Genomic DNA, 12,785 nt, shown 5'->3' on the forward strand with positions numbered 1-12,785 from the left:
TTATGGTCACTATTTCCAAGCGGTCCAGTAACAGTTACCTCTTGGACCAGATCCTGCGTTCCAGTCAAGACTAGATCGAGAATCGACTCTCCCCTTGTGGGTTCCTGTACTAGCTGCTCCAAGAAGCAGTCATTTAAGGCATCAAGAAATTTAATCTCTGAATCCCGTCCTGAGGTGACATGCACCCAATCAATATGGGGATAATTGAAATCTCCTATTATTACTGTGTTTTTTATTTTGATAGCCTCTCTAATCTCCCTCATCATTTCAGCATCACTATCACTGTCCTGGTTAGGTGGTCGGTAATATATTCCTAATGCCATATTCATATTAGAGGAATGAATTGTTATCCATAATGATTCTATGGAACATTTTGATTCCTTTAGGATTTTTACTTCATTTGATTCTATATTATCCTTCACATATAGTACCACTCCGCCACCCGCACGACCTGTTCTGTCTTTCCGATATAATTTATATCCCGGTATGATAGTGTCCCACTGATTGTCCTCATTCCACCATTGTCCTTCATTACACAGTGCACCTTAAACATTAGGACCTTGTGAACACACCCACAAGGTACACATAGCAGCAATTTTGGCCAAGCACAACACAATAGAGGGACATTCAGTGGTCGCTCACCTGATCATAAACAAATTTATCAGAGGGCTAAATAATACTTCAGTACATTAGCACTGGACTCCTAAACCCAAGGTTGTGAGTTCAATCCTTGAGGAGGGTATTTAGGGATCTGGGGCAAATAGATTAAAAAAGGGATGGTGCTTGGTTCTACCAAGAGCGCAGGGGACTGGACTCGATGACCTCCTGAGGTCCCTTCCAGTTCTATGAGATGTGTAACACACACCACGGTGGGACCGAAAGGTGGTACTGCATACAATCACAGGAAAACTATTCAAACTCCTAGTCACATGCTACTATTACACCTGTCCACAAAGGTATCCTTCCTCACATCAGCCAGAAGAGTAGGAGGCCTAGTGGCCTTTATACCAAAAAGACAAGGAATCTGGTGCTCCACAACCCTCCCCCCCGCCGCGCTGGACGAATGCATATCTGGAATAGAGAAGGAAGTGAGGGATAATTGAAGGTGTGTGGTGGATAATGACTCACAGCGCATGAGACGTCAACCCCGCCTGTAGGCTGCATTGGGGTGCTGCTGCTAAAAACTGACTGTAAGAGCAGGGCACCGTAAACATCTTTGGTGGAGCACCCACAGGGACACCCATCTTGAAGAACTTCAGTCACTGCACAAGGTAAGTAACCTTGTCTTGCCACATCAGAAAAAACAGCTTAATTTGATGGGATTATGGAAGCATCCCTGCAAAATTAATTATGAGCCCTCATAGTAGGAGTACAGAGTTATAGAATCATAGAACACTAGAACTGGAAGGGACCTCTCAGCAGGACCACACACCATCTAGATCATCCCCAGTAGGTAACTTGTAACCTGCTCTTAAATATCTCTAGCAATGGAGATTCCACAGCCTCCATAGGTAACTTATTCCAGTGTTTAACCACCCAGACAGTTAGGAAGTTTTTCCTAATGTCTAATCTAAATCTCCCTTGCTGCAGTTTAAGCCCATTCCGCATTGTCCTATCCTCAAAGGCCAAGGAGAACAATTTTTCTCCCTCCTCCTTGTAACCCTCTTTGAGGTACTTGAAAACTGCTATGATGTCCCCTCTAAATCTTCTCTTTTCTAAACTAAACAAGCCCAGTTCTTTCAGTTTTCCCTCACAACTAATGTTCTCTAGACCTTTAATCATTCCTGTTGCTCTTCTCTGGACCTGCCCCAATTTCTCCACATCTTTCTTGAAATGCGGTGCCCAGAACTGGACACAATACTCTAACTGAGGCCTAATGAGCACTGAGTAGAGCACAATAATGGCTTCTCATGTCTTGCTCATAACACCCTGTTAACACATCCCAGAATCACCACACTGTTGACACCGTCTTCGCAGCTAGACATTCACCTCCAGGATGCACCTGTCTTTGCCTGGGCCTCTACCCTGGATAGGAAAGTTGAGGAGAACACTACCTGTGCTCCCAACTCCTTCACCCATACTCCCAGAGCCCTGTAGTCACACTTGAGCTGTGTCTACACGTGCACGCTACTTTGAAGTAGCGGCACTAACTTCGAAATAGCGCCTGTCGCAGCTACACGCGTCAGGCGCTATTTCGAAGTTAACTTCGACGTTAGGCGGCGAGACGTCGAAGTTGCTAACCTTATGAGGGGATGGGAATAGCGCCCTACTTCGACGTTCAACGTCAAAGTAGGGACCGTGTAGACGATCCGCGTCCCGCAACGTCGAAATTGCCGGGTCCTCCATGGCGGCCATCAGCTGGGGGGTTGAGAGATGCTCTCTCTCCAGCCCCTGCGGGGCTCTATGGTCACCGTGGGCAGCAGCCCTTAGCCCAGGGCTTCTGGCTGCTGCTGCGGCAGCTGGGGATCCATGCTGCAGGCACAGGGTCTGCAACCAGTTGTCAGCTCTGTGTATCTTGTGTTGTTTAGTGCAACTGTGTCTGGGAGGGGCCCTTTAAGGGAGCGGCTTGCTGTTGAGTCCGCCCTGTGACCCTGTCTGCAGCTGTGCCTGGCACCCTTATTTCAATGTGTGCTACTTTGGCGTGTAGACGTACCCTCGCAGCGCCTATTTCGATGTGGTGCCGTGCAACGTCGAAGTTGAACATCGACGTTGCCAGCCCTGGAGGACGTGTAGACGTTATTCATCGAAATAGCCTATTTCGATGTTGGCTTCACGTGTAGACGTAGCCTTGATGTGCTCAAGGTTACTCCTTGCAGTATCATTTGTGCCACATGGATGAGTAGTAGTAGGTTGGACAATCCTCAACCACACCACAACCACAACCACATGGATGAGTAGTAGTCAGTAGGTTGGACAATCCTCAACAATGCCTCCATAACATCTCGGATAGGAGCTCCTGGCAGGCAACATCCCTCCTGGGGATGACACGTCAGGGGGACAGATGGGTGCCTCCCTCCCCCTCAGAAGAGAGTCTCCCAAGACCAGTGCCCTGCGTTCCTTTCTCATAGCGGTGGCAGCAGACCTCCCAGCCTTGGGGGTACAAGGCTTCTCTGATTCACCTGTAGGAGGTTATTCCTTATCTCCTGTATCTGCCATATCCAGAATGGTGTAACGGTTTCCCAGTACCAGGGTGGGAGGACGGGGAGCAGGAGTGGAGCACAGCCTCCTGCCGGAAGTGACCAGCTGCCTGTGTCCCTCCTGAGCCAACTCCACCTCCACTGATGGTGTGTCCGCACCCTTTTGCGGTGGGACAGCCATCTTAACCCCAGCTGCCTCCCCGTGAGTACGGTCCAGGAACTGCTCGTGGAGTCTAACACGCCTAAGCCCAGCTACCTCGTCCTGTAGCTCCACCACCTGCTTCCTGAGAGCTTCTATCAGAAGACACCTTCCACATTGGATGGTCCCCCCAGCCTGGACTTCAGTAGGTGGGAATTGCAAGTCACTGTCCCTCTAAAACCACACCAGGGTCTGGGTAGAGGCATCCCTGGTTAGGAGGTCTGACTACAGGTGCAGGTGGAGGAGACAGAAGTGCTGTCATATGTGTTGCGGGTCTTCCTAAACATATGGAATCCCTCTGTCGATCTCCCTCCTAAAACTGACTGTCTGCAGCCCCTTGCCCACTTCCCTCCCCGATTGCTCTGACTATGGCTTTTAAAGCCTGCAAACCTCAGGTAGGCCTCCCTCTCCTTAATCACACAGGGGAAGGCTGATCCTGAGGCTGATCAAAGGCAATCAAGGGAACAAGGGATCAAAGAGATTCCAACCCTCCCAGGCACACAATCCCAACTGCCACAGTAACTGAAACTGAAGTCACGTGCAATGAGAAATCCAAATGTAGACAGTCAGGCAAACTTGACGTGGTAGTTTGGGATATTGTTTTTTGTACAAAAGTTCCAGACAATGCAAAAATGGAACTAGCTCCCCTCTCAACTCCTCCTCAGAACTCCCTCCTGTTTGCAATCACCTGTTCTGTCTGTCTCATATTATCTGAGCTGCTTGAGCTACATTCCAAAATGAAGACAAAGCGTACAAGAAAAGGAGTTATTGCTCTCCAGTCCCACATGATGTAATTTAATGGTAGTCCATCGATCCGATGATAACAAATCTGTGCAGATCATCTGTTATTGGTCTCATGGTGTGCCCTCTGGTGACTGTATAAGCCAATTCTAGAGGTGCGCATTTTGCTGCAGATGGTGCATGGGAAGTTTGCAATCTGTGGGTTGTGCATTGCTGATGCTCTGTGACGTTGTTCACGTGCCTCTTGTAGATGCCAGCAGCGGTCTTCCTCAAAGGCAATGCAGGTATTTCTGACTGTTGGACGCCACTGTGTTCTGTCACTGGCGGGGTCCTCAAGGTCCCTCGGTTTGATACTGCTGTATTGCAGAGTGGCTTTGATGGTATCCTTGTAGCGTTTCCATGGACGACCTATATGCTGGATGACCTGGGAGAGTTGGTCCAAAGGGCTTCCCTGTTGACAGTATCAAATGCCTTTGTCAGATCTATGAAGACAGCATACAGGTGCATGTTCTGTTCAATGCACTTCTCTTGTATTTGTCTGACAGCAAACACCATGTCGACTGTGCTCCAGCCAGCTCGAAAACCGCATTGACTTTCAGGTAGGTTTGCCTCGGAAATACTGGCTATTAGGCGGATCAAGATGATGTGGGTGATGATCTTCCCTCCAACGGAGAGGAGGGATATGCCCCTGTAGTTTCCACATTCTGCTTTGCTTCCTTTATTCTTGAAAAGGGAGACAATAACAGCATCATGGAGGTCCTGTGGTATGTTTTCATCCTCCCAGATGCTGATGATCACGCTATGGAATTCTGCTAGTGCTGCTGGACTTGCTGCTTTATGTATCTCTGCTGGTATCCCATCTTTTCCAGGAGCTTTTCCTGAATTCATCTGGCTAACAGCTTTCTTAATCTCATCTATAGTGGGCAGAGAGTCAAGATCTGTCAGGACAGGTTGTTGTGGAATTTCGTTGAGGACATTATTATTCACGGTCGATGGTCTGTTAAGGAGGTTGCTAGAGTGTTCTCGCCATCTTTCGTTGATGCCCTCTTTGTCTTTGACCAGCGTTGTGTTGTCTGATGAGAGCAATGGGGTAGTCCTTGGTTTAGAAGGTCCATAGACAGTCTTCATAGCACTACAGAACATCTTTGAGTTGTGCGTTTCAGCATAGTGCTCAATTTCTTTGGCTTTGCTCTCCCACCAGCTGTCTTGTATCTGACGGAGGTCTTTCTGTGTTTTGCTCTGAAGGTGCTTGAAATGGTCCTGTTTGGAGACTGAGGAGGGGTCATTCTGCCATTCAATCAAGGCTTTTCTCTTTACTTCCAGTGCTGAACATATTTCTTCTTGGTTCTCATCGAACCAATCCTGATGTACTCTTTTCTTTGGTCCAAGCGAGTACTGTGTCAGTCACTATCTGCTTGAACTGATCCCACTTTTCAGTTACAGTACTGATCAGTTGACCGTGGGATATTAATTTGTCATTGAGACTTCTGAAAATTATTGAAACATTGGGCATCCTTCAGTTTGGCTATGTTAAAAGCAGGTCGCACATGCTTAAGGCATTTGTGCCAAGAGGGAGAGATGTAAAGTTGAAGAGACATCCTGACAAATCTGTGATCTGTCCAGCACTCTGCACCTCGCATTACTCTGGTGATCAGTACGTCTCAGATGTCTCGCCTTCTGACAATGGCATAATCTATCAGATGCCACTGTTTAGACCTAGGGTGCATCCATGTCGTTTTGTATTTATCTGCATGTTGGAACAGAGTGTCAGTAATAGTCAGGTCATTTTCAGAACAAAGGCTCAAAAGGAGTAGTTAATTGTTGTTCATTTTGCCTACACCATGTGGCCTGGTTACTCCTTTCCAGTTCTCGTTGTCAGCCCCGACTCAGGCATTGAAATCTCCAAGTAGGAGTAGTTTGTCTGTTGCAGGTGTGGCCTTGATCAGTTTGTCGAGATCTTCATAGAATTGTTCCTTTGAGTTGTCTGGGCATGTTAGAGTGGGTGCATATGCACTGATGATGGTGGCATGATGCTTGGCATTTAGTGGGAAGCGTAGTTTCAGCAGTCTTTCATTGATACCCACAGGAAGGTCTGGGAGTTGACGCATCAATGAGGCTTTTATTGCCAAACCAACTCCATGTATTCTATCCTGTGTCTCAGTCTTACCCTTCCAGAAGAAGGTATACCACTTCCTGGTTCACTCAAGAAACCTTCCCCAGCCAATCTTGTTTCACTTAATGCTGCTATATTGATGTTATAGCGGGCTAGTTCATGAGCAATGAGAGCTGTCCTTCTCTCAGGTCTTGCAACAGCTTCTCGATCCATGAGAGTATGAACATTCCATACACCAATGGTAAGTTTTCTCAAATTTTTCAAAAGGTGTGGGTACATACCTACTTGTTGTGTACACTGCACATTTTCCCACATGAGTGAAAGTAGGAAAAAAAGTAATTTTTTTCTACCACATCTTCTGTCGTTTGGGAAATCCGCTGACTACCTTTCTTCTGAGTTGGCTGCTGCTCCGCACAGGGGCTCTACTGCCTGTGGGTGCAATGTGCTGTGCTTTCAACAGTCCTTGCGAGAACTTCACTGGTTTTCTTAAGAGAGTTGCAGCAACAGTGTGACCCTAGGAGGGAACATAGTAGTAGTAGCATTCTTCAGCCTACGTAGACTATGGTTCGCACCCTTCATAGTTCCATTTGGGATCATCATTTGCAGCGTCGACTGTGACTGTGAAGGCCCACACGAGAGTGACAGTCCTTGCTGCATCTGTTGCATGTGTAGTGGGTGTCTGGCAGGTCCTTACTGTGCTTTCTGTGGGCTCGCTTCTCCTCTGCTAGTTGTCTGATCCTCATCTCACCCTTCTGAAGACCCTTGTGTAGTTCCTGCCTCCATCTGCTGCGATCATCTGCTAGCTCCTCCCAACTATCCAGCTCAATGTCTACCCCCTGCCCCCGAAGGTCCCTCTTGCAAAATTCTTTGTAGAGCAACTGGGGGCATCCAGGAGGTCTTTTGCCAGAGGCTAGCTCACCATACAGGATGTCTTTTGGGATCCTTGCAGCAACAGTGCGACCCTACGAGGGAACAAGTTACAGGGAATCTGCGGCGGGTTCAAACCTCGATCACAACTGAACTGTGCCTTGTGGCACTGCGGCTGGCGGGGGAGCGTGTGCGTGCTGGGGGCGCGGGGAACAGCACAGGCCGAGGGGCTCGCTGGGTTGGGATGTGGGGGGGCTGTTTGGCACGAGAGATGTACGGATGAAGTCGGGATACCGCGAGGGGCGGGGACACCCTTCTCCTCCCGATGTGATTGGCCAGTCTTTTTGGGAGCGGCCTTGTTCGTTGGTTGGTTCCGCAGCTCCTCAGGAGTCCCCTGGCCCCTCCCCTCCCCGCCCCGGCTGGGTTTAAAACTTACTGGGGGCTCCCGCGTTCCTCCGCCCGCGCTGGAGGAGCCGCTGTGCAGGGCGGCGCCGGCCGAGGCGAGCATGTTCCCCGGGCGGCGCTGGGCGCTGCTGGCCCTGGCCCTGGCCCTGGCCGTGCCCGTGGGCTGCCTGCCCCGCGGGGGGCTGCTCTTCCCCTTCGGCTCGGAGCGCGGTGACGCGGCGCTGGAGCCCGGGGACGACGTGAGCTCGCCGCCCCTGGAGCTCAGTACCCCGCTGCGCTTCTACGGCTCACGCGTCGGCTCCCTCTACGTGAGTGCGGGGCTGGGGGCGGCCGAGGCGGGAGCGGGCCCGGGGGCTGCCGCTGGGGGAGGCGGGGGCCCGAGCCCGGTGCGGGTGGAGCTGACATCCCGCCGTTATCAGCCTGTTGCTTCCGGCCCCCTAAAATTTAACTTGGAGGGCGGATCCCTCCGGGAAGCTCAGACGCCGTGTGCCGGGCCCGCGGGGCGAGCCCGCTGTCCTGTGCCGCCCGCCCGTTGTCTGCACGGGCGAGATACCGCGCTGAGCTGCCTCACCTGGGGCTGCGAGGGCCCCCATCAACCCCTCCCCCAGACGCACCCCCCGGGCAGCGGGTTTTGGCTCCCTGACTAGCCAGTGTGGACCGGCGCCCAGCACTGAAAGTCAGGCGCCTCCTGGAGGCGGTGCGCCTGGAGCATTGGGAGACGGACCGCGGCCCCTGTGCTACACCCCGCTGTCGAGACCAATAGACAGAGCCGTAGAGTCTGCTCTCGGCACAGGTTTCAACCATTGAGCTGGCCCAATGTCTCCCTTGGGGTTGGACTTTTGAGTGACTTAAGAACAGGCTGTACTCTCCCCAGGAGCCCTGGTTTGAGGAGGGAGACTGGCTAAATGCTGTGTTGCAAGATGACTATCCATTTTTTGCCTTGAAATACCTGTGGATTTTAAAAACCAGACCCAAATAAGTAGCCAGGGTGAATTCCCTGCTGGCTTTTCTGCGGTGCCTCTTTGCCTTGTTTGCCAAAGGATCTCGTTGATGCTTTATATGGTGATTGTTGGTGTGTGTGTGTGTGTGTGTGAGAGAGAGAGAGAGAGAGAGAGAGAGAGACAGAGAGAGACAGAGAGAGATATGGATGTGTGTGGAGGGGGCGGTGATGAGACTAACAGACTTGCTGGCCCCAGGGCAAAGGGGGAGGGATGGCTCTGTGCTCCCAGAAGCCAGCTTTGAGAGCCACCCAGAGCATGCTGTGCAGCACTCCAGCAGTGATTGAAAGGGCCTGGGGTAAGGACATCTGAGAGCCCTGGGACCCAGGACAACTGCTCCCTTTGCCCCTTTCCAGTGGCAGGCCTGGCTGATGTGTCAAGGCATTAATGCAAGTAAAGAAACGCACCTGAAACAAAATAAAAAAGCAGTCTTGTAGCACTTTAAAGACTAACAAAATAACTTATTAGCTTCAGGGAACAGACCCACTTTTTCAGATCTGGAGAAATTTGAAGTGGGTCTGTCCCGTGAAAGTTCATCACCTAATAAATTATTTTGTTAGTCTTTAGAAGTGCTAGAGCACTGCTTTTTGGTTTTGTGAAGATACATACTAACATGGCTTCTGTTGTGTGAACATTAACACCTGGCTATAGTCCATTATAGAACATTAACACCTGGCTATAAATTCATGGCATCTTTTGTCATAAGATTTTAATTTATAGGTCTGTAAAGTTTTATGTCTGCTTTCTGATCAAAGCACTGCTAAATACTGTAGCTCTGTTGGATTTTAGTGACATAAATAGTTGGTAGTAGAGGGCCGGGGGGCGGCGGGGGAAGGCACATAATACCATAGTCAGAACATTACAGATTTGAAACACATGTACGTCCCTGATCTGGCACCATTGGGACATTAGTGGTCCTGGAGCAGGGAGATCAGTGCAGGCCCCTCTGCTCCTGTTGGCTGCAGGCTTCAGCTCACACAACAGTAGAGGAGCCAACATTGACAGAGCGAGGTGGGTGGTGGCGGGGCAGGGGGAGAGAAGCAGAATAGCTTGCAGAGCTTTGCAGCTGGGGCCAAGAGTGTAGCCCTGAAGCCATCTCCTACACTGGCCACAGAACTGTGTTCTTGGTTCCTGCTGCAGCCACAGGGCTTCCTTGCCAGCTGTGGGCCTCTAAAGCCATCCTCCCTCTTCCCCAAGGGTGTCCACCCCTGGGTTCCTGCTTATCCTCCATCCCTCCCTGATCTTGAACACTGGAAATTCTGGGAGGATGGGCATGGCGTTGAGAATGAGGACCCTTCCCCTGCTTTTCCCCATGGGTACTTAGCCCCAAAGCTCCTGTGGAGATGCCAGACCAGGGATGCTGCTGAACAAGGGAAGTCCAGTTTAGAGGTCTAACCTATATTAGCTGTTCTTCTGGAGAGACTGTCATACCAGCTAAGAAATACCACTTTAATCGTGTGTGTTGTGTGAGATGCAGAATTAGATCACAAAATAGCTATGTAAAAGCTTTCAAGTTCAAGGCTGTGCTTTAAATTGTGTTCTGACTCCTTTCAACCCCACCCCACCTCTTATCACAGCATGAGGTCAATTGCTTAGTGGCATGGTGTCCAGAATAGCTTACTACCTGTGATCTGAGTTACAGTAGGGTCTCAACATTCAAGTATTCCCTGAGCTACTGCTGCTCTGGGGCACCGCCGCTTCCCCTGAGGCTCTGAGACGTCCCCCGCCCCCATTTGTGCAATTCAGTATCCGTGAAGGTTCTCAACATGGAACTCTTGTGAATGTTGAGACCCTACTGTACATGCTGATTCTGACCGCTATAACACATCACAGTTCAAATGGGATGTAGTAATATTTTTGTTGGAAATGAACCAAATAAGTATTAGGAGTGCTGGAAAAAGTGATGTAACTAGAATCTGAGCTTGAATTTCTGGTGTGCGTAAGTATCGCTTTCTGAGGTCCTTTACAGAAAGGGGAGAACTTGCACTCTTTTCCTAGAGATCTATAGATTTAATCTGTTGATGGAGTACTTCAGATTTTATCCTGCTGCATTGTGGTGTCACATGGTATCTAAGGAAGGCAGAGACCAAAAAGTCCATTTAAAGTCTAGTAAGTTTAAAATTTGTTTGAAACATTCAATTATGTTTTTAATTGCTAACTTCAAGACTTGCACAGACCTTTCATAAATGAAATTTTTATAATCTGTGGTAGATATCAGTGGTTCCCAACCTTTTCACTAGTGTGAACCCTAAATCACCTCCTTCCCCAAACTGTTCATGGACCCCTCATCAAAGCCAATTCTAGTTGCTAGGTTCACTTCATTAAATGAAAAAGGAAACCACAACATAGATTTTTCAGACATCAATTAATAACATTATTATAGGAAGATATTTATATTATTATATATAACTTAAAAGAAATTGAAAGGTACTATCTATTAAACTTATTTTCTGTGACTTTTATTTTTATTTTTCACTTACCCCTTGCAGACCCTAGGTTGTGAACCACTGATATATATTTCATATCAGCACTGGTCTTGTTTGGTTTATTTTATTTTGATAATGGACAAGGAAAGTTTCTAAATGATTCTCTGAGCTTTTTATTAGCTGTTTTATTTGTGTAGTTTTACAAGGAGTACTGGTGGATAAGTGGTATTTTAGTGGCTTGCTTGCTTTCTCTGTGACTGGACCTAGTGGATAGTTTAATAACATTTATTATCAGAGTGCCCAAATACCCCATTATGCAACTCTGGATCCTGTTGTGCCAGGCACTGTACAAACACAATCCCCTCTCTAAAGAGCTTGCAATCTATGTCTAAGACAAGACAGCAGATGGGTCAAGATTGACTGGGGGTAGTACAAGGAAACAATGAGACAATATTAGTCAGCATTTTAGAAAGTGGGATGATGGAGCCTTGAAGACTTTCTTGTGTGAAGTCTTTTATGTACCTTCCATTGCAGTTTGCATTCTGGTAGAATCTGCAGTGTGCTTGCAACAGTCTGCCCATGGGAATACCGTTTAGTGCTTTCCCTGAAGAACCTATGGTCAGAAGTACTCGATCATTGTAAAGTGTGAGGTTGCTACTGCAATAGGGAGGTTATTTGAATGGCAGCATTGCCCTTATGCTGATGACAATCAGTCCTGTGCTCCTTTTCATGATATCTACAGGTTTCAGTCTTTCACTGTTGCACTATTGAATGCTTTTACAGATATTCAGAGTGAAGTCTGTGTGATACTGATATCCGTGTGTTGATAGAGCCACTCCAGGCTAGCCCTTGGGACTGATCCCTCTGGGCAACACTGAGCATCAGTGTGCTTTTTCTGTTTGTTATAAATGTGCACTGAAAATGATCAATAAACAAGAAATACAGATTGGGTTGGTTTGTGCCCATTGTAATAATGGCTCCATTTTGTGCTTTTTCTTTTTGGGAAGTGGGTGCGTGTGTGTGCTCCCAGTAGCCACTTTACCTCTCTCCATTATTTTAGTTACCAGTTAATATCTTAGCTGTTATCTAAGTCTTGGCCAAAATGTTTGTGCATATCTTGTCTATTGTCAATGCCCATTAAAAGGGAGTGAAATTAAGCTTTTGCCAGACCAATGTTCCAGTTTCTCCATTTCGCCATGGCTGAGCAGTGTATAAGAGTTATAAACCAGACAGAGCCCATTCCTGGAGAATATCCTGATATCAAATAATTCTCAGCGTATAGATAACAGAACAGCTCTGTATACCCACTGCTCTTCAGCCTCTAGGGATGTACTGAAGCCATGTCTGAGACTGGCAGTTGTGGCAAAAGATTGCCGGGCTCTGGTTTTTGCAGTTACAGAAGCGATCTGATCCTAATGGGCTGTTGGAGCCAAGTTAAGTTAGAGCCATCTTGATGCCTCATTTCAGTTTTGCTCGTCAGCCTGAAATAAACGTCCATATGCAGGCTTGCACCAAACTTAAAAATAATTGTGGGGGTTTTTTGGGTGTAAGGCGATGTGTGGATCTGTCCTTAATTCTAAAATGTTGTAGTTAAAGGCTAAACTAAAATTGCCACAGTCTTGAATGCAAGGAAGGAATGTGTGGAATGGCTTGATTGTGCAATTTGCACAAAGCCCTATGCAGGGAAGTTTGGATGAGGATATGTGCAGCTTCCCAAAACAGATCAGCCAACAACATCTGCTTCTGCTATGGGTGGGATGTGATACAAGGGTCTGGACACACTCATTTTCATGAGCTCCAAGCTCTCCTACAGGTGTACAATGTCATCCATATCGCTCCTGTGTCATATGGTACAAAAAGGATTCTTATCTAGATTGTAGGGTGGGGTAAACTGGAATA

General features: G+C 48.1%; 1 protein-coding gene across 1 annotated transcript in view; it reads left to right on the top strand.

Moving 5' to 3' along the window:
* Positions 1 to 7,489: 7,489 nt before the first annotated feature.
* The window catches only part of NID1 (nidogen 1), a 127,346-nt gene continuing 122,050 nt past the window's right edge, over positions 7,490 to 12,785 (top strand). Inside the window, exon 1 of the mRNA XM_074990127.1 lies at positions 7,490 to 7,770. Within this exon, the coding sequence (XP_074846228.1) occupies positions 7,564 to 7,770 (207 nt within the window). The 5' untranslated portion in view covers positions 7,490 to 7,563. The remainder of the gene's footprint in view (positions 7,771 to 12,785) is intronic.

This window comes from Carettochelys insculpta, chromosome 3 (genome assembly GCF_033958435.1).
Source record: "Carettochelys insculpta isolate YL-2023 chromosome 3, ASM3395843v1, whole genome shotgun sequence".
NCBI classification, from domain to species: domain Eukaryota; kingdom Metazoa; phylum Chordata; order Testudines; family Carettochelyidae; genus Carettochelys; species Carettochelys insculpta.